Source organism: Phocoena phocoena, chromosome 8 (assembly GCF_963924675.1).
Source record: "Phocoena phocoena chromosome 8, mPhoPho1.1, whole genome shotgun sequence".
Lineage (NCBI taxonomy): Eukaryota > Metazoa > Chordata > Mammalia > Artiodactyla > Phocoenidae > Phocoena > Phocoena phocoena.
The window spans coordinates 10,138,821-10,163,657 of NC_089226.1; the positions used below are offsets into that span (position 1 = coordinate 10,138,821).

The 24,837-nt window shown below is 44.2% G+C and overlaps 1 protein-coding gene across 2 annotated transcripts in view; it reads right to left on the reverse strand.

Moving 5' to 3' along the window:
• The window catches only part of GRAMD1B (GRAM domain containing 1B), a 171,999-nt gene that overhangs the window by 138,424 nt on the left and 8,738 nt on the right, over positions 1–24,837 (reverse strand). The window contains exon 2 of one of the 2 annotated variants that reach the window (XM_065883061.1): positions 24,637–24,650. In XM_065883061.1, coding sequence (XP_065739133.1) covers positions 24,637–24,650 — 14 coding nt within the window. Of the gene's footprint in view, positions 1–11,472; positions 11,482–24,636; positions 24,651–24,837 lie in introns of both variants that reach the window. The other variant, XM_065883062.1, reaches the window with a different exon arrangement.

Sequence of the window (24,837 nt, forward strand, 5' to 3'; positions counted from 1 at the left end):
AACAGAAGTCTTGGCAAGTAATAAGTACCCCCAAAATATTAATAATACTTATTTTTATTATAATACATTTGCCACGGTGAATGGGTCCAACAGGAATCTCAAACTGAACATGCCCAATACTGATTTCACCATCTTTTTGTCCTCTCCTTGGACTCCACAACTAAGGATGCATGCAAACTAGAAATGCACCTCCATGTCAATTTCACACCAGGTCCTGCAGATGCTACCTTACTATCCCTCAAAGGCATCCCATCCTCCCTTCAACATTGACTGCCACTGCTTGAGGTCAAGCTCTCATCACTCCCTGCGGGCATTACTTTAATCGGCTCCTAACTGCTTTGCCTGTTGCCAACCCGGCCCTGCTCCACTCTGTCCTTGACACTGATACAACAGTGTTCTTCCTGATATGCAGATTTGATCACAGCTCTTCCTGGCTTACTACTTTATTTTTTTTGACCGCGTGGTTTGAGGGATCTTAGTTCCCCAACCAGGGATTGAGTCCGGGCCCTCGGCAGTGAAAGTGAGGAGTCCTAACCACTGGACTGCCAGGGAAGACCCCTCCTCCTGGCTTAAAATCCTTTAGGTGTCTCCTAATTTCAGAACAAAGTTCAAAAACTCCTTAGTTTAGCCTAAAACTAAGCTATAAAAGCCCAGTAAGCTGACTGCCATCTACCTTCCTAGCGTCCACATCTCCCACATCTCCCTCACCGGCTCCTGAATTTCACTCTCCACTCCGGTCATTCTGCTTGTCCCTGGCTTTGACTTTGCTCTGCTCTCGCCTGGTTTATCCTTTTCTCCACTTCCCCTCTTTGTTTCACTCATTCCCATGGGCTGAGGCAGGATCTTCAGGGATTAAGCCTGAGGGCTCTAGCTTTAGACAGTCAGCACTCAAATCTCGATTCTTCCACCTACTCAATTTCACCCTCCATAAACTGGGGATGATAAAAGTATCTTCTTCACTGGGGTGTTGTGAAAATTAAATAAATTAGTACCCACAAAATACTTAGAAAGGTATCTGGCATTGAGTAGATACTCAATATTATAGCTATTATCATCCTCCAAAAGTAGTACCTTCTCAGGGAAATCTTCCTCGATGGCCACCACCCACACTATGGTCCCTATATCACCCTGCCCTGTACCTCCCTTTATCATAACACTTATCATACTCCTTGGGATACAGTAATTACTGATTCTGTATACCTTCTACCACACTGTAAGTTATTTGAGAACGAAGATCCCATTTTATGTCATTTCTTTCCATCCCCAGTGCCCAGCACTGTACCTAGCACCTACTAGATGGACAACATGATAAATTAATGTACAAATATCTAGCCTTGTCCTCCCTCTGAGGTCTCCACTTTCTGCTGAATACTCCCCGGCCAGTCCAGAAAGACACTTCGCTGAGTACAGATTACATGCTCCCTCTAGATTACAATGTGCTTCCAAAATGCTCACCAACCTTTTCTGGACACCTGTGTTCAAAGTATCCTGCTAGTCCTTACTGGATTTGTAAGGCCTGGTCTGTGACTTCAAGGAGCCCACCAGTCTGTATGAATTCCTGATGGACCATAAATTCATCCATGTTTCCAGCAGACTAAGCTTCAGGGTTTGGTGCTCTGGAGATGCCAACTTGAATTAGATGTGAACCTTCTAAATAAAGCCACCACTGTAAGCAAACCCATGAGGGCTGGCATGGCCCTCCTAACACCAGCCCTCCTCTGCCCCACCCCTATGCCAGAGTTGCGGCCCAACTCTCAGTTATCCAACATGAGGAAGCCGTATCTCATGCTTGACAGAGCCTCCATTGGAGGGCGAACAGGAAAGAAGGTGGCCCTCCAATTAGACATCACAGGTATTCGTCAGTGGGAAAAGATTCTGAAGCCCAAAGCTGCAACTTTTTTTTTTTTTGTTTCTTTCTTTCCAAAATGCCTATGAGTATTAAATTTTCTCTTCTGTTAATTTAAAAGAATTTTAATTTTTATTTGATTGAGGTATAATTGACATAAAACATTGTATTAGTTTCAGGTGTACAACATAATGATTCGATATTTGTATATATTGCAAAATGGTCACCACAATAAGTCTAACATCTGTCACCATACATAGTTACTTTTTTTTTTTTGGCCGTACCGCAAGGCCTGCGGGATCTTAGTTCCCCAACCAGGGGCTGAACCCGGGCCCCAGCAGTGAAAGCGCAAAGTCCTAACTACTGGACTGCCATGGAAGTCCCACAGTTTTTTTCCTTGTGATGACAGCTTTTAAGATTTACTCTCTCAGCAACTTTCAAATATGCAACATCATATTATTAACTATTGTCACCATGCTGAACATTACATCCCCAGGACTTAGGTATTTTATAGCTGGAAGTTTGTACCTTCTTTTTTTGGTGACATTGGTATTTCTTTTTGTTTTCTTTTTTTACTGAAGTATAGTTGATTTACAATTTGTGCTAGTTTCGGGTGTAGAGCAAAGTGATTTGGTGATACACACACACACACACACACACACACACACACACATATATGTGTGTGTGTGTGTATCTATCTATCTTCTTTTTCAGATTCTTTTCCATTATAGTTTATTACAAGATATTGAATATAGGGCTTCCCTGGTGGTGCAGTGGTTGAGAGTCCGCTTGCCGATGCAGGGGACACAGGTTCGTGCCCCGGTCTGGGAAGATCCCACATGCCGCGGAGCGGCTGGGCCCGTGAGCCACGGCCGCTGAGCCTGCGCGTCCGCAGCCTGTGCTCCGCAGCAGGAGAGGCCACAGCGGTGAGAGGCCCGCATACGGCAAAAAAAAAAAAAAGATATTGACTATAGTTCCCTATGCTATACAGTAGGACCTAGTTGCTTACCTATTTTATATATAGCAGTTTGTACCTACTAATCCCAAACAATGCATTTTAAATTTTCATGCTAATCCCTGGGTCTCAAGAATATAGATAATCAAGCTTCGGTTGGAAAAAAAAATTTTTTTCTCGAATGCCCTGTTCTGAGATAGTTTTCACAAAGGGTAAAGCATCCCTCACCTAGGCCTCTCACCTCACACAATTAAAAGACTTACACCTACCCCATTACATCCCTCCAATGGGTCCTGAAGGTGCCACTGGGGGGCAGGGGGAAGCAAGGAGAATTGTGCCAGCTTATCTCTCTTCAATTGCGCTTAGCTAAAGGAACACACCGCCTCCTTCTAGTTTCCCACATCCCAGTAGCTTCCTTGGCCTCAGTCACTACTCAGCGTCACACGGAAATCTTAGACCGTCTGAAGAGAGTAAATACAACTTCACCAGGTCTCCTGGTAGTAAACCTTTACTCAGGACGGAACAGGGCCAACAAGTTGTTTCCCAGGACCTGAAGTCTGTGAGAATTCGCCAAGGCCCTGGGCAGCAGAGTCTCAGAGGCCAGCCTCCTCCCACCCTCCCTCGCCTCCCTCCCTCCCCAGCCCCCTGGGGCCCCTCCTGCCTTTAGAAAATCCCTTCCTTCCCAATCCAGAGCCTTCACATTGGAGAAGGAAGGAAGTGCCAGGAAACTGCAAAGAGTTCTCAAACCCCAGGAGAGCCAGAAGCCACTTTGTCCACAGATAACCTCAAAACGTGATCTTGGACAATCATCTTTTTTGGGGGGGGCTGCACCACGTGGCTTGCGGAATCTTAGTTCCCCGACCAGGGATCGAACCCGGAGCCCTGGCAGTAGAAGTATGGAGTCCTAACCACTGGACCGTGAGGGATGTCCCTTGGACAATCATCTTGATCCTGGTCACTTTACCTAAACTGCTCAAAATGGGTTAAAATTCCTTCTCCGTCGATTTCCCCTCACAGGAACAAGTCAGGAGACTTTCCCAGGACACACCAAGAGCCCCTGCCTGTGCTCCCCCCACATCCCTACTTCCTCCACACCAAGAACCCTTAAATTATATTCCCAACTATCAGGTTCTGAAAAAGATAACTGACAACACACTATCTGTCTCCTGGTTAATTTGTGAGCGTGTTTTTAGTCAAAGGCACACAGCTACCATTCAGGTCAGCATCCAGTAACACGTCTCACCACACTGGGTTGATAGAATTCAAATGAAATAATGTGTGGTTTCTATTAAGCCTTTGGAAATTTTGTTAATACCTAAAGGAACCCCGCCCTCCAAGGAACCACTGACTTCAATAATCAATATACAAACTGGTGTTCGCTGGATCTCCTCTTGGCTCCGCTTCTACCAACCTCTGCATGGTTAGAGTTTTGCCTACAGTCACCTTCTTTTCACTACACATTCTCTCCCGATAATCTCGTGCGAGTTCATGGCCTCAACGACCCACATGTTGACTCCCAAACCTGTACCACCAGCTTGGACCGTTCCACCAAGCATCAGTTCCCCTGACCCAGCTGCTTACAGGACATGACCAAAACCCTGCGTCCGTGCGCTCCTCGAGCAGCATGTCCCAAACTGCCTGCTCCCTCCCGCACTCTCACCTCTTCTACCAAACCATCTGCATCCGCTTTCCTTCGCTCAGCCACCTGCATCACCATCCATCCACTTAGCTATCCAAACAAGGAAACTCAGAAATAGTTGTAGCGGTTCCCTCTCCTCCGCTCCCTACCTCCAATCTGTCGCCGAGTTCTGTTGCTCCTACCTTTGAAACATCTTTTATATCCATCCCCTCCTCCCTACTCCTCCTGTCCCTGCCCCGGTCATACCAGACTGGCTGCACAAGAACTGACGGAAAACTTTTTTAAAAATAGGTTCCTATACCCTCACTTGCCCTGGATTCTGATTCTGGGTGTCTGGGTGGAGCCTGAAGGATTTTTAAGGCATATCCCAAGTCTGCAACTATTGTACTAAAGTCCTACCCTACTGAAATGGCCCCTTAACTGTTCTGGATAATTTTTTTAAAAAATAAATTTATTTTTGGCTGCATTGGGTCTTCGTTGCTGCGCGCAGGCTTTCTCTAGCTGCGGCGAGCGGGGGCTACTCTTCGTTGCGGTGCGCGGGCTTCTCATTGCGGTGGCTTCTCTTGTTGCGGAGCATGGGCTCTAGGCGCGCGGGCTTCAGTAGTTGCGGCTCGCGGGTCCTAGAGCGCAGGCTCAGTAGTTGTGGCGCACGGGCCTAGTTGCTCCGTGGCATGTGGGATCTTCCCAGCCCAGGACTCGAACCCTGCGTTGGCAGGCAGATTCTTAACCACTGTGCCACCAGGGAAGTCCCTGGATAAATTTTTAACAACCAGTTTGAAGGGGAAAAGGGAATGACTTGTATCACTTGTTGACTTCTGTGCTGTAAATTCTCCCACCACGTGTGATTTCAAGCACCAACGTGATGTCACTAAAAATATCACAACTGGGAAGCTATGTGCACAACTGGCGGATGCAAGCCGGTCCAGCAAGGAATTCGCTTAGACCACCACCCTTATCTTCTAAAACAGAGCTAGACATGCCTCTTCCCAAGTCCTCTGAGGGTTTCCCCTAATGTCACAGATGACAGTCCAAAGACCTTTGTCACACACGAGGCCTTACAACACAAGACCAACTTCTCAACTTCTCCCCACAGGAAGTTCTGCCTAAGTTCTGTTGACACTTAGCCAACTGTGCTCTCCAAATACACCACGTCCACTCATTCCTCCAAGCTTTGTCCATATCATCCCCTAAATGTCTCTTCTACATGATCCCACAGACCCCACCTCAATAACTGCATCTCCCACCTTGGCCAATCGAGCCCTATGTCACACAGAAGCCTTCCTGTCTCTCCATGGCCTCATTGATTTTCTCTTCCTACCTGACCCTTTGAGCTGCAGAGCTGCGACAAATCCAAGCCTGAGCAGCTATTGCCAGTGTTGATGGTGGCCCTGCCCGAGCCTTGGAGATAACCTGTTGGCTGCATCAGAGAAAGCCTCCTTTAGCGCAAGTACTGGCTGCTTTTTTCAGTGTAGTGAAGCTATTGCATACTAATATGTTTAATACTAACAGTAATCCTTCACATTTAAACAGTGCTCTCCAGTCTACAAAGTGCTTTCTTGTACATTCTTCCATCTGATCTTTCCAACCTTATAAAGAAGATAAAATATATGTGTGTGTATGTATATACGTGTATATATATACTCTGATCCTCATTTTATTGGGTTTTTTTTGGTTTTTTTGGTCGCACCGTGTGGCTTGCGGGATTTTAGTTCCCCGACCAGCCGACCAGGGATCGAACCAGGGCCCTCGGCAGTCAGAGCGCCAAGTCCAAACCACTGGACCACCAGGGAATTCCTGATCCTCATTTTAAAGATGAAGACAATAAGGCTTCAGGGGAATATATGACATGTCTAAGAGCGAATGGTTGGTAAGCTAAGGAATGAGGATTTCAACCCAGGCTTTCCACTCCAGAATTCTTGATTCTTTCACCTTGAGCACATGACCACGCTGGGCCATAGCCTTCACTTAAGACTGGGAAGGGCTGGGCAGCAAGGATGACCTCAGTGATGAGACTGGGGGAGATGCGAGCTTGGGGTGGGGGCACTGGGAAGAGCCTGAATGTTCATTCTGCTGAAATTGCCAATGTCTCTGCCCTGCAGGCGGCAGCGCTTAGCCAGAAAGCAAGAACATCTGGGAGGTCCAAGGCCACAGAAACCTCGAAACGAGAAGTGACAAGCGTTTGCCCGCACCAGTCAACAGGCACTGACGTGAGATGGGACCGATAATGCAACCTGCCATGAGGTCTCAGGGCCACAGGTGAAATCACAGAAATAAACAAGTGTTTGATGATAACTGAAAAAAAATAACTTACGGCTCAGAGTAGAGCTGTTTCATCAACCAGCTGGTGGAAAAGCCACAGGCACACCAAATAAACCAGAGCACTGTGCCCGGCGAGAGCGTAGGACTTCCTAGAGCCAGAGCCAGGCCTCGAGAGACTTCCAGGAAGCCAGGGGAGGGTTGGCCTGAGCCCAAGGGGGAGGCTTTGAAGACCAGGGAGGCCAGGACCATCTCACTTAGGTCTGAGAGCAGGACTCAGGAAGGGTAGGCCAGTCGCAGAGCAGAAATGCAAGTGCCCTGAGGGCCTCTTCATAGAAAGAAGCGTAGGAAACACTTGGCAGTGCCAACTTGATTCTACTGCCAGCCGAGGTAGGAGCAGCTTGATTTAGGAGCCGACCTGAAGCAGACTGGGCAGCTGATGCTCCAGAAACAACTGGTGAATTCCCACAGGAACGTTCCAGATTCACCCCCCACTCGCCCCCCCCCAAAAAAGTGGCAAGAGTCTATTTTACAGCTGATTGAAGATCCAATTCAATTAAAAAGAAATATGTTTTCAAGACATTTTATGACTCTGGCTTCCCAACTGGCAGTTAATTTTGTCACCACCTGTCTGTTTCCCTCTAGTTAACAGAATTCAAATCCCTTAAACTGAAAGTGTAGGAGTCCTAAAGGTTAAGGTAGGCTGTGTTCTGCCCCAGGGGCCAAGGACAGAGGCACCCAAAGGAGAGGAGAAGCTGATGCATCTAGAAAGAAGGACGAATTCTTGAGTCCTACAGGACAAGGGACACATGGGGGAGGAGGGTTGTTTATGCAGAAACCCTATCACAGACAAATGGTCAGATACCATGGAGGGACCATGGAGTTCAAGGGCAGACTGCAGGCCGTGCTGTTTTCCAGAAAGAGGCCTTTCAGCCTCCTTGCCTCCCCTTCCCTGCCCCGACTCCCATCCCCATCCCCTTCCATCCCCCACCCAACTTTGCCCTTAGCTCCAGGAAAAACCGGTTTATGGTAAAACTGTTATCATGGGTTTTTTGTTTTCCCAATTAGAAGAAATAAAAACAGTTCTAACCAAGAACTTTGGTCATTTACCAACTCACAGGGAGCCCCTCAGGGGCCTGGGAAGAAACAGCATGGACTGGACCTAGAGTGAGGATGTCAGGGTCTAACAGCCTGATCTGTTTCCACAAATGGTTTTCCACACAGGAGTAAATGCTTATCTTTTCAGTCAACCACTTTGACAACTTTCTGATAAGGTATACGCCACTCATTGTCTTTTTTTTTTTTTTTTTTGGCCGTGCCATGCGGCATGCAGGATCTTAGTTCCCTGACCAGGGACTCAAACCCATGCCCCCTGCAGTGGAAGCGCACAGTCCTAACCACTGGACCAGGAAATTCCCCCACTGTCCACTTTTTACTAAGCAAGAAGGCAACAGGTACTGGAACACCTGTTATGGGAATAGTGAACAAAAGAAAACAGAAGTTGAATAAACCACAAATCGTTACTTTTTGGTTTGAGAATGTTAATGAAACAACCTCTCACCCCGCCCATCGCATCCTGTCCTACATTCAATTAACCCTCTTCACTTTCTGCTCTGGGATTCACCCACATGGACAAGGGCATAAAATAGATTTTGATGATCTACAAAGTGGATCATTCATTCACTTAAAATTCATTTAAAGAACTCTTTGAATGGCAGCCTGTAAACAGGGAAAAGATGAGAAAGCAAACTTTGGGTGGGCCAGGTACTGTGCTAGAAAGCAGTAGACACAAAAGTACCAGAAGACCCTACCCTCAAGAACCCTAATGTGTGTTGAGAAATGAAGCTGAAAGGCTAAAGACAATTAATTATGAAGAACCAGAAGTTTGTTTCATAGAGGAAAGGGAAACTAACATGTACTGAGTGCCTACTCTATGCATTTTTCACATTATCTCACTTAAAAGTCAGTATTTGAAGAAATATTTTTTATTCAAATTCTGTTCTATTCTTGATTTATTTAAAGCAAGATTACAAGTGTCCCATTTAATGTAACCAAGTCCCTTCATCTGCCCTAACTCCACTGTAACTATAACTCATCTACGATGTTCTTTCTGACCAACACAGCGCCCCTCCTACAACAACGTCCTTTAAACGCTTTTCCAAGCTCAGGACTAGGCCGGCGATTGTGCTGGAAGATGCCTGAAGCCCACAAGAGTGTTGAGTCCTCTAGGTCTGAGTCCTCTATGTAACTCTGCTGGGCTAAGAGCATATACATTATATGGGAGCAGAATTTGCCACCCTAAAATATGTCTGTTTGGCACATCGATTGTTTTAAGCTGGTTATTTTCTGAGAAAACAGCAGACCAGGGAAGGGCTCTAAAAACCAAGTAGGAGTTGCCCTTCTGTAAGAGACTTCTACATTTGTAAGGGAAATCTCCATCTATCAGGCCGTCTCCCTCTCCACCTGGAAGAAGAGGAAGACCAAATCTCCAGCAACTCTTATCAGTGGGGAAAGGAACAACTGAGACCTGAATCACAATCACTCTTGTTCACTGTGCCTTTCCCGGTCACCTCCCAGAACTGACTCTCCCCACCCTTAGCATCCTCTTTTGTCTTTATCTGAGGATGGTATTTAAGAAGAGGGCTTGGGCCATTATGGCAAATTACTCAGATTTCCTGGGTCTCTCCCACGTGCACATGTTATTAAACTTCTGTTTGATTTTCTCCTGTTCATCTGTCTCATGTCGATTTCATTCTTAGACCAGCCAGAAGAACCCAGAAGGATATAGGAAATTTTTTTCTTCCTCCCCAACAACATGAATCACTGGCTAAGGAGATCCGACTCAGAGTTGAGGGGAAATTAGAGGAGCACGGTCCAGAAGCTCTACTTCCATTCTGTAATTGCCCATCTGCAGAGGTGACACTCAAAAAGTATTCCACGTGTACATACATACCCTACACGTTCTTGTCACTCAAAACGCTCCTGTTCTCCTCTCTCTTTTCTGCTCATCACTCACATTTCAGCAGTAAATGAGTGGGGAGGGGCGGTTTACAACAAGCAGGGGAAACCCTGGCCCTTCCCTGATTCTTTAGCTAGGATTCTTCAGATCAAAAAAGCCATCTGCTTCAGACTCTTCTTTACATCCAGTTCCTTCTCTGGGCAATTTGAGTGAGAAGGTAATGAATGACACTGCATGGGCAGGCTCCATTCCTGAGCTCAGCTGCCAGTCTCGTTTGGATGAGATAAGTTGGTATTTGTGATGCCCAGTTGCCCCAAGAGGGCGAATATTCACTCCAAATGGGTCAGACTACTTTGGTTGCATCATACTGCTTGAAGCTACCCACCTTTTTCTCTTTCATTACCCACCTCCCCGAACTGGTGATCCCCACCAGCTGCATCCACTCCCTCTCTATTCACTTCACCCCCTACAATCAAGCTTCCAATTCTATTGCCTGATACAAACCGTTCCTTTATCAAAGGTCACCAATGACCGCCTAATGGCCTTTTTTCCTATCTCAATTCTTTCTGACATTTCTACAGCATTTGGAATAACTCTTCCTCCTTGACTTAGTTTCAATAGTACTTAGTGAAATCACATCTTTCATTCAAACCAGCATTTCTGGAGCACTTACTATGTGCTAGGCTCCATTTGAGGGAACACAAAGAGAAAGATACATTCCACCCTTAAGGAGTTTACTGCCTAGTGGAGAAAGAGACAGTCCATCGAACAATGAGATCACACACAACAAGGTAACTGCTTCACAGAGGGCACGATGGGGAAAAGTACGTACAAAGTTCAGTACCCATACCAGTGAAAGAACACCTGGGTTGCGTGGGAACACAGATAGCACTCCACAGAGGAGGAAGGATTTGAGCTGACATTTAAAAGATGAGTAAAATTTAACTAGCAGACCACATTCCAAGTGGAGAGATTGGTACATGGCAAGAAACAGATGCCAGCTCCGTCAAGGACCTCGACCTTAGCACGAAGCCCACACTGTTGGAGATGAAGGAGGACGTGGGAATGGCAAGAGACGAATGTGCGCAAGTAAGCAGGGTCTGCATCACAAAGGGCCTTGTGTGTTCCAAAAGCAGGAGGAAATTTCATCCTGTAGAGGACAAGGAGGCATTGAAGAAACCTGGAGAGGGGAGTGATTTGTTTATTAGAAGAAAGTAAAGGGTTAAGTGGGAGGCCTATAAGGAAGCCCTCTCAGTAAAACAGAGGGGATGAAGGCTCGAGCTAAGGAGATGAGGATGGAGAGAACCGACGAGCGGGGAAAGAGGCAGGAGGCGCCTGACTGCAGGTGATGGGGGCAGGCGAGGGAGAAATCTGGAAGGTCCTGCTTCCTCTGCCTGTCAGCGCTTGAGGGCAGTTCTAGCTCCTTCTTTGGCATTCCCACCACTTTAGCACAGTGCAAAACAAATGTGTGGCAAGCAATAAATAGCTGCTGACTACTTAATTATTACCACCTTCATCAACTAATGGTAAGGTAAGTCTGTAGCAAATCTTCAGTGAGCCTTGTATCTGCAGCGAGAGCAGGAGGGCTGCTGAAGTGGGTTAGGGCTCCCAACTGGGTTCTCTATAGCGTCCGTATACACTCATTTTGGAGTCGTGCATAAAGCAACACTCGCCTATTAAGAATAAAAACATATGGAAAACAGAGCACAAGTACGGTGCAGCAATAGTGCTGGGGCTGGGCTCAGGAGTCTGGGTCCAGCTCTGGCTCTGCCACTAACTCGGCAGCACACAGAGCAAGTAGCCTCACCGTTCTGAACCTCTGTTTGCTGAGTGTGCTGGATGACCACAAAGGCCCCTTCTGGCCTTAAACATGCAAGGAAGCTGAGTAAGGTTTAAGTAAGTAAGGATATCTGCAGGGAAAATCAGTTTGAAAGCTCAGTGATTGGCGGAGAAGGGAGCTGTATGAACTGAACCAGGAGGGCGAGGTGACCTTGGCTACACAGCAGGGAGTGGAGGACCAGTGTCACTCAGATACCTGGAGAGGCGTTTCATGGGCAGAGACAGAAACCGTCCTGGCCCACTTCTGCAGACTCCTGTTGCGCCCTGCTTCCTTTCACTGTTACTCTGTCGACAGCTTATCATTTTATCGTCGTCTATAATTCTACTAAGAAAGTCATGGACAGACCCTGACAGCAAAAAGAGGCCTAAAAGATGATCTTGTCTGGACTTCCCTCGTGGTCCAGTGGGCGAGGCTCCGCACTCCCAATGCAGGGTGCCCGGGTTCGATCCCCGGTCAGGGAACTAGATACCGCATGTGTACCGCAACGAAGATCCTGCATGCTGCAACAAAGACCTTGCACGGCCAAAATAAATAAATAAATATTTTAAAAGGGGGAAAAGTGAAAAAAGAAGATCTTGTCTACTTCATTCCCTTTCAGAACAGGAAACCAAAGGCCAAAGAAGTTAAGAGACACGTATAAAGCCACAGAGGTATTTAACAGCATTGCAAAAAATAAAACTCTAGTCAGCATACTCTTAGAGCAGAGTTCTGCCCACAGCTGCCCTTCGGGTCCGAGAATATAAACTCCTAGAACAAAGAGGAGGTATTTTACATTTTTTTCCTAGCCCTTTGGTGCACTCACTCATAATGAGGATGACTACTAACCACGGTTCATTCCATAAAATATATGCGTTCTGTGCTGTCGTTGAGTGTTTTCTAGGTACCAGCTCTGTTCTAACCAGAGACATAGTAGCGGCCAAGGTCCCTGCTCCTGAAGACCTCACATTCTTGTGGCTTAGCAGTAGAGCTGCAGAGATGGGATACAGATCATCGACAAAGACAACCTAAAAAATAGGATCATTTCAAAAGTGACAAATATAATGAAGATAATAAAATTGGGTGGTGAGAAGAGGAATCTCAAAAAAGAAAAAAATATGTCAAGTTCACATCAGTATTAAGTGGCAGATTCTACCAAAGCAGACTTAAATGTTTGCTTTCCTATTTTCCTAAATATTAAACATGTCTCTTACACAGTACATATTCAAACAATATTTATCACTGATGTTGATGGGGATAAAACAGATCACAATATTCCTACTAATATAAGACTAAGTGCTCATAAAATATTCAGATATAACAAGTTGAAGTGTTTCTCAAACTATAAGTTCCCCAAATAAGTCTCATGAAAGATGGCAGAAGCATCACAGAACACACACAAAATCAATCCTAATCTCACAAATGCTTCATATGTTTTTAAACTTAATTTTTAATTTTTTATGTAATTTTTAAAGGTAACTTTCATTGAGTTATTACAAAATATTGGCTGTATTCCCCATGTTGTACAATACATCCTTGAGCCTATCTTACACCTAACAGTTTGTACCTCCCGCTCCCCCCCGCCCCCCGTCATCTCTCTTAAAGACTGTCTTTAAATCTTACCTTGGCTCCTTCTTACAACTTCTCATTTTTCTAAAAGTTCTCTTTCTGCATCTTCTCCCTAGCACCAAAAGCATCTTCTCGCCTTATTATCCTGCCTGTCAAAGACTGTCACTCATCTCAATCTCAGAAGACAATCTTGCCCTCCAGCACTTAGTCCTCCAACAGAGCCTTACAGCAGCACTGATTAAGCTAACATCAAAGATTCATGAAGCCACATCACAGGAAACTCAGCACGGGCAAAATACGCGTAACACCTGCAGCGCTGGTTACTTGGCCCCCTCCCTTTCCCGTAAGAAGGGGGATCAGGTTCCAGAAGTGCATGGGGAAATACTGAGACAGGACAGGCTGCCTTAGCTATCACACACTGCCCTAACCACCCTCTGGACCACTATTTTTTCCAGGTCTGCCAACCCCAAGTCACTCAGCAAAGGTGGTGCAATGACAAAGAACCACAAGTCCCAGGGCCTGTCCTTCAGATCAGATAAGCTTGGCCCCAAAGGACACCAATATGAAAACACCTCTTTCCCTTGAATTTGAAGGGGAGGGAGATAAAAGGAAACGATCAGAAAAGTGAGCACGTACTGTGCACAGATGAGAGATGCCTTGCCTTTCTTAGTTCATCTTCAAACCAACCTACAAGGTGGGGATTATCAGGATCCTCCATTTATGTGGGAGGAAACTGACAATGCAAAGCAGCCCGAGGGAAGAAAACTTGCTCCAGGCTGGAATTTTACCCCATGGAAGCAGGCTGGAAATTGCTACTGGAATAAAATTCAAAGGCAGCCCCTGGGAAGTCATCTGCGTAGACAGAGTGAGGAACAGAGTCGGCCTGGGAAGTTATGGACAGTATTTCGCAGAGGAACAGCCTTGGGAGAGGTAGAAACATTCTCTTCCTCAGCTGCCCCCATCACGCTCTAATTCACAATCAGTCGCCACCTGTGCCTCCAGACCCTTCATCGCTCAGCCACAGGTGGGCTTATCCTGTCCGCAACCAGAACAGGGCAGGCCAAGTCTCTTAAGTCTCTGTGACGTGGATGGATCTAACCCGACTGCGGACATCAAGACAAGAATCGTATTCAATACGCAAATTAAAATTCCTTGCTGGTAAATGTGAGTCACCGTCCCACGGCCAATGGGACCTCACTTGCCCTATGGGACACCCAGGGTTTAAAAATATATGTATACGTATATATACCCAATGGGACCTCACTTGCCCTATGGGACACCCAGGGTTTAAAAATATATGTATATGTACATATACGTATGTGTATAAATGCACGCATACATATGTAATATTTACATGTATTAAATGCACAATATATTTATTTTTAAAGGTTCGTTCATTCAGTCATTCTCCATTACCTATCCACTTAACCTGGATGAGTGGGGTTTGGAGTTCCCTGCATGGTGCCAACTATTTCAGGTTTGTTTGTTTGTTTGTTTTTGCCAGTTCCATGGGGAGCTTTGACCTAGGATGTCTTTTTGGTATCACCCGGGTTGAGGCAAAGGTGCTGAGACTTTGGACTCCCATAACAGCTCATCATTGGCCACAGCATGTCTCTCTTTTTTTTTTTTGAATTTTATTTATTTTTTTATACAGCAGGTTCTTATTAGTTACCTTTTAACATATATTAATGTATATATGTCAATCCCAATCTCCCAATTCATCCCACCACCACCACCCCACCCAACTTTCCCGCCTTGGTGTCCATAAGTTTGTTCTCTACATCTGTGTATCTATTTCGGCCCTGCAAACCAGTTCATCTGTACCATTTTTCTAGGTTCCACATATATGCATTAATATACGAAATTTTGTTTTTCTCTTTCTGACTTACTTCACCCTGTATGACAGTCTCTAGATCCATCCACATCTCTACATATGACCCAATTTCGTGCCTTTTTATGGCTGAGTAATATTCCATTGTATATATGTACCACATCTTCTTTATCCATTCATCTGTCAACAGGCATTTAGGTTGCTTCTATGACCTGGTTATTGTAAATAGTGCTGCAACGAACATTGGGGTGCATGTGTCTTTTTGAATTATGGTTTTCTCTGGGTATATGCCCAGTAGTGGGATTGCTGGGTCATATGGTAATTCTATTTTTAGTTTTTTAAGGAACCTCCGTACTGTTCTCCATAGTGGCTGTATCAATTTACATTCCCACCAACAGTGCAAGAGGGTTCCCTTTTCTCCACACACTCTCCAGCATTTGTTGTTTGTAGATTTTCTGATGATGCCCATTCTAACTGGTGTGAGGTGATACCTCATTGTAGTTTGAATTTTCATTTCTCTAATAATTAGTGACGTTGAGCAGCTTTTCATGTGCCTGCTGGCCATCTGTATGTCCTCTTTGGAGAAATGTCTATTTAGGTCTTCTGCCCATTTTTTGATTGGGTTGTTTGTTTTTTTAATATTGAGCTGCATGAACTGTTTATATATTTTGGACATTAATCCTTTGCCCATTGCTTCATTTGCAAATATTTTCTCCCATTCTGAGGGCTGTCTATTCATCTTGTTTGCAGTTTCCTTTGCTTTGCAAAAGCTTTTAAGTTTCATTAGGTCCCATTTGTTTATTTTCGTTTTTATTTCCATTACTCTAGGAGGTGGATCAAAAAAGATCTTGCTGTGATTTATGTCATAGAGTGTTCTCCTTATGTTTTCCTCTGAGTTTTATAGTGTCCGTTCTTATATTTAGGTCTCTAATCCATTTTGAGTTTATTTTTGTGTATGGTGTTAGGGAATGTTCTAATTTCATCCTTTTACATGTAGCTGTCCAGTTTTCCCAGCACCACCTATTGAAGAGACTGTCTTTTCTCCATTGTATATCCTTGCCTCCTTTGTCATAGATTAGTTGATCACAGGTGCGTGGGTTTATCTCTGGGCTTTCTATCCTGTTCCATTGATCTATATTTCTGTTTTTGTGCCAGTACCATACTGTCTTGATTACTGTAGCTTTGTAGTATAGTCTGAAGTCAGGGAGTCTGATTCCTCCAACTCCGTTTTTTTTCCTCGAGATTGCTTTGGTTATTCGGGGTCTTTTGTGTCTCCATACAAATTTTAAGATTTTTGTATTCTAGTTCTGTAAAAAATGCCACGGGTAATTTGATAGGGATTGCACTGAATCTGTAGATTGCTTGGGGTAGTATAGTCATTTTCACAATATTGATTCTTCCAATCCAAGAACATGGTATATCTCTCCATCTGTTTGTATCATCTTTGATTTCTTTCATCAGTGTCTTATAGTTTTCTGAGTACAGGTCTTTTACCTCCTTAGGTAGGTTTATTCCTAGGTGTTTTATTCTTTTTCTTGCATTGGTGAATGGGATTGTTTCCTTAATTTCTCTTTCTGATCTTTCACTGTTAGTGTATAGGAATGCAAGAGATTTCTGTGCATTAATTTTGTATCCTGCAACTTTACCAAATTCATTGATTAGCTCAAGTAGTTTTCTGGTGGCATCTTTAGGATTCTCTATGTATAGTATCATGTCATCTGCAAACAGTGACAGTTTTACTTCTTCTTTTCCAATGTGTATTCCTTCTGTTTCTTTTTCTTCTCTGACTGCCATGGCTAGGACTTCCAAAACTATGTAGAGTAATAGTGGTGAGGGTGGACATCCTTGTCTTGTTCCTGATCTTAGAGGAAATGTTTTCAGTTTTTCACCATTGAGAATGATGTCTGCTGTGGGTTTGTCATATATGGTCTTTACTATGTTGAGGTAGATTCCCTCTATGCCCACTTTCTGGAGAGTTTTTATCATAAATGGGTGTTGAATTTTGTCAAAAGCTTTTTCTCAATCTATTGAGATGATCATACGGTTTTTCCTCTTCAATTTGTTAATATGGTGTATCACATTGATTGATTTGCGTATATTGAAGAACCCTTGCATCCCTGGGATGAATCCCACTTGATCATGGTGTATGATCCTTTTAATGTGTTGTTGGATTCTGTTTGCTAGTATTTTGTTGAGGATTTTTGCATCTACATTCATCAGTGATATTGGTCTGTAATTTTCTTTTTTTGTAGTATCTTTGTCTGGTTTTGGTATCGGTGTGATGGTGGCCTCATGGAATGAGTTTGGGAGTGTTCCTTCCTCTGCAATTTTTTGGAAGAGTTTGAGAAGGGTGGGTGTTAGCTCTTCTCTAAATGTTTGATAGAATTCACCTGGGAAGCCATCTGGTCCTGGACTTTTGTTTGTTGGAAGATTTTTAATCACAGTTTCAATTCCATTACTTGTGATTGGTCTGTTCATATTTTCTATTTCTTCCTGGTTCAGTCTTAGAAGGTTATACCTTTCTAAGAATTTGTCCACTTCTTCCAGGTTGTCCATTTTATTGGGATAGAGTTGCTTGTAGTAGTCTTTTATGATGCTTTGTATTTCTGCGGTGTCCGTTGTAACTTCTCCTTTTTCATTTCTAATTTTATTGATTTGAGTTCTCTCCCTCTTTTTCTTGATGAGTCTGGCTAAAGGTTTATCAGTTTTGTTTATCTTCTCAAAGAACCAGCTTTTAGTTTTATTGATCTTTGCTACTGTTTTCTTTGTTTCTATTTCATTTATTTCTGCTCTGATCTGTATGATTTCTTTCCTTCTACTAACTTTGGGTTTTGTTTGTTCTTTTTTCTCTAGTTCCTTTAGGTGTAAGGTTAGATTGTTTATTTGAGATTTTTATTGTTTCTTGAGGTAGGCTTGTATAGCTATAAACTTCCCTCTTAGAACTGCTTTTGCTGCATCCCATAAGTTTTGGATCATCGTGTTTTCATTGTAATTTGTCTCTAGGTATTTATTGATTTCCCCTTTGATTTCTTCAGTGACCTGTTGGTTATTTAGTAACATATTGTTTAGGCTCCGTGTGTTTTTGTTTTTTACGTTTTTTTCCATGTAACTGATTTCTAATCTCAGAGCATTGTGGTTGGAAAAGGTGCTTAGTATGACTTCAATTTTCTTAAATTTATCGAGGCTTGATTTGTGACCCAAGATGTGATCTATCCTGGAGAATGCTCCATGTGCACTTGAGAAGAAAGTGTAATCTGCTGTTTTTGGATGGAATGTCTTATAAATATCAATTAAATCTATCTGGTCTGTTGTGTCAATTAAAGCGTGTGTGTCCTTATTAATTTGCTGTCTGGATGATCTGTCCATTGGTGTAAGTGAGATGCTAAAGTCCCTCACTATTGTGTTACTATCAATTTCCTCTTTTAGAGCTGTTAGCAGTTGCCTTATGTATTGAACTGCTCCTATGTTGGGTGCACATATATTTATAATTGTTATATCTTCTTCTTGGATTGATCCCTTGATCATTATGTAGTGTCCTTCCTTGTCTCTTGTGACATTCTTTATTTTAAAGTCTATTTTATCTGAGTACTGCTACTCCAGCTTTCTTTTCATTTCCATTTGCATGGAATATCTTTTTCCATCCCCTCACTTTCAGTCTGTATGTGTCCATAGGTCTGAAATTGGTCTCTTGTAGACAGCATATATATGGGTCTTGTTCTTGTATCCATTTAGTGAGCCTGTGTCTTTCGGTTGGAGCATTTAATGCATTCAAGTTTAAGGTAATTATCGATATGTATGTTCCTGTGACCATTTTCTTAATTGTTATGGGTTTGTTTTTGTAGGTCCTTTTCTTCTCTTGTGTTTCCCACTTAGAGAAGCTCCTTTAGCATTTGTTGTAGAACTCGTTTTGTGATGCTGAATTCTCTTAGCTTTTGCTTATCTGTGAAGCTTTTGATTTCTCCATTGAATCTGAATGAGATCCTTGCTGGGTAGAGTAGTCTTTGTTGTAGATTCTTCCCTTTCATCACTTTAAATATATCGTGGCACTCCCTTCTGGCTTGTAGAGTTTCTGCTGAGAAATCAGCTGTTAACCTATGGGAGTTCCCGTGTATGTTATTTTCATTTTTCCCTTGTTGCTTTCAATAATTTTTCTTTGTCTTTTAATTTTTGTCAATTTGACTACTACGTGTCTTGGCGTGTTTCTCCTTGGGTTTATCCTGCGTGAGACTCTCTGCGATTCCTGGACTTGGGTGGCTATTTCCTTTCCCATGTTAGCGAAGTTTTCGACTATAATCTCTTCAAATATTTTCTCAGGTCCTTTCTCTCTCTCTTCTCCTTCTGGGACCCCTATAATGCGAATGTTGTTGCGTTTAATGTTGTCCCAGAGGTCTCTTAGGCTGTCTTTATTTCTTTTCATTCTTTTTTCTTTATTCTGTTCCGCAGCAGTGAATTCCACCCTTCTGTCTTCCAGGTCACTTATCCGTTCTTCTGCCTCAGTTATTCTGCTACTGATTCCTTCTAGTGTATGTTTCATATCAGTTATTGTATTGTTCATCTCTGTTTGTTTGTTCTTTAATTCTTCTAGGTGTTTGTTCTTTAATTCTTCTAGGTCTTTGTTAAACATTTCTTGTATCTTCTCGATCTTTGCCTCCATTCTTTTCCCAAGGTCCCTGATCATCTTCACTATCATTATTCTGAATTCTTTTTCTGGAAGGTTGCCTATCTCCACTTCATTTAGTTGTTTTTCTGGGGTTTTATCTGGTCCCTTCGTCTGGTACAATGTCCTCTGCCTTTTCATTTTGTCTATTTTTCTGTGAATGTGGTTTTTGTTCCACAGGCTGCAGAATTGTAGTTCTTCTTGCTTCTGTTGTCTGCCCTCTGGTGGATGAGGCTATCGGTGCCAACTATTTCTTATTAACCTTCTGAGGATACTACTGAGCTGATTAAGACAGTGAAAGTGAATTATTTGCAAATAGCACCTGTCAAGCAAAGGGGCCTTAATCTAGCAGGCAACTGCGGGTAGAGGCTCTAGAACTCTAGATTCTCTGTGGCTATGAGGGAGAAAAATGCAATTAACAAGCCCAAAATACCTAAATTCTGAATCACTGCATCAACGATGTTTGTGAGAAACAGAATTTTTGTTTTTCCTGCCCATCCTCTGCTGGAGAAACCAAAGGAACGTTCAGTGGTTCTATGTCCAGCAGAAAATGGAAGGAGCAGAAAAAGCCCTGGTTACCCCCATGTTCACAGCTGGGATTCTCCAGCCAACTAAACATGAGCCATCTTTGCCTATTCTGTGAAATGAATGAGCTAGACCCTATGTTGCGAGGAAATTGCTTCTGCTCTCCTAAAACAAAATGTCCATGCAACCCCACTTCCTCAGGAAGATCTTCTACAGAGAGGATGTCCTTCACAACAAATGCTGGCCAATCACCAGGACTACCAAATGTTAACGGCTACTGGTGTCCCCTCTGTGGAAGCACTGGCCACATTTTCAAATTTTGCACTTATGTGTATGACTTGCATTGACTGCCTAATAGACGCTCAATTAAAATCTGTTGTTGAACAAATGAGTGGATGAATAATCAACACACTAGACTAAACCCTTCAAGGGCACAGGCCAGTCAGAGCTCAGTGGCGGGCACAGAGCAACCAAGCTGTCAGATTTTGCGGGATTTGGACCCGCCTCGCTGTGACAGCCTGAAGGTTTCATGTGTCCCTCCAAATGGGAAGGGAATGGAGGGCAAGTAAAATCCAATCAAAGCTTTTCACAGGGTGAGGCATGCTGAAACAGCCACTTCTGATATTTGGTCTTTACTTACCATTTCCTGTGGATTTTAATGACCCACATCGTCAGCACACAAACATCAGCCTTGGTATAATGCCAGATGTATACATGTTTGTACAATACAGAAAAAGGCCTAAATTAAAGGTGACAGGACACAACCTTTTAGAGTCAGGTTTCCATCATTACTCAGTTGTATGGATGTGGGCGTGTTTCGGAGTTTCAATTCCCTTAAATCCAAGTGGACATACTCATTACATCCACCCCCTAGGATGCGGGAACAAATGAAGTGGTGGAGCGTCGTGCCAGAAGCATGTTACTGGAAGGCTCGGTGTGTGCCAGGCGCTGTGGTAAGTGCTGGGGCAAATACAAAAGAATAATTATACTCTGTGCCGGCTTCCGGAGCCCGGGGCCTTGTAAATCACGGAGAAAAGGATCAAATGCTCCCCACATTGAGAGATTATCACACTGCTATCGCCAGCACTGCGTTCATTTGTGTCCAAGCGGGCACCATTCTCTGCCGCTCTGACCAGAATCTCCCAACAGCAGGTGTCAGCATCCCCTCTCTCCTCTGCACCTCCCCCCAGGCTCCCCCTTCAAGGCTCCATACTCTATAGTCCCCCAGTTAATGGCATTCCCAACCTGCCTTCAGGGCTCTCATTACACGACATAAAGAAGGGCCATTTGTATTGGCAGCCCTTTGGCTCTTGGCTTCCACTGGAGCAAAGAGGAAGAAAGAAGCAAAACACCAGGAGAACAACCGCCCTGGCACCTGACAGCTGCAGAGAGAGGCCCAGCTTAATACCATGTCTCCCTAGGTCTTGGGAGAGGTCAGAGGAACAGGTGCATCTGCATTCCAGAACTGAATGAAGTCCTACTGTTGGTGGGAGGGGAGTCAGCCCCCAGCTCCACGCCCAACATATCTCTCTCCAGCGCAGCGTGGAAGGCATTCCTTTTACAACTCCTGATTTCCCAATTTTAGAAAACACAAGAATTCCCTTTCAGTGATGTGCTCAAGTAACTTGTTTTTAAATAAGTAGGGATCAACGTTGCATTGTTCATTTGTTTACTGTCTTTATCCCCTCTCTAGGATGTAAGCTCTCTAGGGCAGAAACTGTTTTGTTCACTATTGGTTCTGGTGTCTAGATCAGTACCTGGCACGTAATCTGCGTTCAGTAAATATTGGTTGGATTAAGTAGGAGGGAAAAAGGGTAGAAGGAAGGGTGCATCTATCACAAAATCCTTCTCTCCTGCAAGAGGAACAACTGTTGTCCTGACCTGGAATCAGAAGACTAGGGAAAATGTACTGTGTTACCACGGCAACCACAGCTCCAAAAATAAAAATAGCCTTCAAAGCTGCCACAGGTCTTTGGTGGGAAAAGGCTAACCACGATTTGTAGACTGTACCTGGGCCCCGGGTTGACTACAAGCCAAAATACTGCCCCCAACGTGCTCTCGCTCTCTGGAGCCTCGTTTTGGGAGAGGTCAACCACTCTTCACCTGGTCATGCCAAAGCTGTCTCCCCAAATAGAGAACACCCTTAGAAGAGCAGCCACGTCTGGTGTCTGGGCACTTGCAGTCTGAGGGAAGACACAGTACAAGGGAAAAACCATGAAAGAAACCAAAAGACTTAAAACAGACAAACAATACATAGTAATCCAGATTTACATAAATGGCCCACGAGGGCATAATTATTCAACTTCAAGAGGACTTCCTGCTTTGTAAAATGACTTCCAATAGAATTCCGTGAAAATCAAATTTCCTTAGAGTCCTTCATCCATTTGATTATTTATTCACTCCCTAAGTATATGTTTACTACATTCCATGCAAAGAGCTTAGCAAGCACTGAATAAAACAAACACTGAACACAATTAACTCTGCCCTCACAGCTTCTGATCCAGTGAAAGATACAATGTGATCAAGTAGTCACAACTTAAGAACACAGATGTAATAAATACGTGAGTCAGGAAATACTTGCTAGAGGGACAATAACTAGGGTAAGATCCAAAGGAGAAGAAGGGCAGGGTGGTCAAGGGGGTCAGTGTTACAAGAGAGGAATTCCACACAAGGGAACAATGTCTGTGAAGACCTAGAAATAAAAGGAAGCATCTAAGGGCTTCCCTGGTGGCGCAGTGGTTGAGAGTCCGCCTGCCGATGCAGGGGACACAGGTTCGTGCCCGGGTCTGGAAAGATCCCACATGCCGCGGAGCGGCTGGGCCCGTGAGCCATGGCCACCGAGCCTGCATGTCTGGAGCCTGTGCTCCGCAACGGGAGAGGCCACGACAGTGAGAGGCCCGCGTACCGCAAAAAAAAAAAAAAAAAAAAAAGGAAGCATCCATCCAAGGCACTGAATGGTAACTCTGGCTGCAGGGTGAGCGGCATCAGGGAGACCAGTTAGGAGGACACTTGAATAACATGTGTGAGTTAGGAGGACGCTTGAATAACATATGTGAGAGATGGTGGTGGCCCAGGGAGCCGAGATGGTGGTGGAGATGAGAAGACAGACTTCCTCCAAAGGAAGGAAACTTTGCAAAACTGAAGGGTACCAACCCTCACCTCAAGGAACAGAATGACAGGAACTGGTTTGGAGGGAAAGGTGAAGAGTTCAGAGATGAGGTCTGAGATGTAAGTGTGAGAATCATCACCATGCAGGAATAATTAAATTCAAGAGAGTGAATAAAACAGTCCAAGGATAGTATGTAGATTTAGGAGAAGGAAAGGGGGTGGGGTGAGGGAGAGGGAGGGGAGACAGAGAAGGAGAAATAAGCCTGGATTCAGAACCTTAAGCAGACCAACACTGAAGAGACAGACAGCCAAGAGCAGCCCACAAATTAGAAACTCATTTTCACCACGTATCAATATATCAGAAAAGTGACATCTCATCAAAGAAACAACAAACCACTGTTCAGCTTATAGTAACCAGAGTAGCAGACTCAGAAGCCTCATAGACCACCAAAGAAATCTCAGTTTTATTAACTAATGATAACGTGAGCACAATTCTTCAGACACATCTACTGAATTCTGTCTTACAAGATGAAGAAGAAACGTATACTCTCCATCTTACCAAGGAGAAAGACACTGAGGCCCAGAAAGACTGAGTAACCTGCCCAGGACCACACAGCAAAAAATAAATAACAGAACCAGAGCCTCTACCTCCGATGCTGCCTCAGACAGCCCCCTGGAGTGGTACAAAGGCAGTCGTCCTAGGACAACCATCACCCTGCCCCTAACAATGGATGAGGCCTGTCTGATCCATGGGTTTGCTGATGAAGATATGGCTCCATCCTGGGCCAAGACAGGCTCCTAGGGACATGGGGTGGGCAGAATACCGTAGTTAGGTTGCAGGAGATCAGTATTCTAGAGCCATCTCTGCCACTCACCAGCTTTGTCCACTGACCTTGGACTTCTCAGTTTGCTCAAAGGTGAAATGACCACACAAATCTCATCTACCATGAAGACTAGATTCTCTGAGCGAGATGCAGACCAGAACTGTAGGTACTAAGGGGTACCTTAGTGCGAGAAAAGTAAGGCTATTCGGGGGTGAAATCTAGTTCCCAGGACCCTCCTCCCATCTCCCTCCCAGCAGATCTTTTCCTCAGACCTTTTTTTTTTTTTAATGTTTTTTTAATGTTTTAGTCCAAATTCCATATTCTACTGAAATTATCTTTTGCACCCTAGTCTCCCCCACAGGCCGTGAGCTCCTCAAGGAAGGGCCACTTGTATCCATCTTTGTGCCCCAAGCACCTAGGACAGCACCTGATTCTCTGTAAGTGCCCCAAAAATGTTTGTTGAACTTGAGAATTACTTCTCCTGAGTTATCTACATTTTCAGCCTAATCTCTCTGGCTGCTAAACAAAAGGTGTGTCAACTAATAGAGGCATTTTGGGAAGGAGTCCAAGCATGGAGAAGGCAATTCAGAGGAATTGTCCAGTGTCCCTAAGAACTTTCTGAACGGGCGGGCCACTTCCTACTCTGCTCACCTCTGAGACTGGCTCTGTCTTCTAACGTGTGTGGTTGCCAATTCCTCCACTGTGTCTGCAGGGCTCCACAGCCTCCACCGGAGAATCAGTGAGCACCAAGTAACTGGAGAAGCCCAAATCAAGGCTTCTCTTACAATCTGGAAGCAACAGCCCAAATTACTAACAATAAGTCTCTGAAGGAATATTCTCAAAGGATAATGA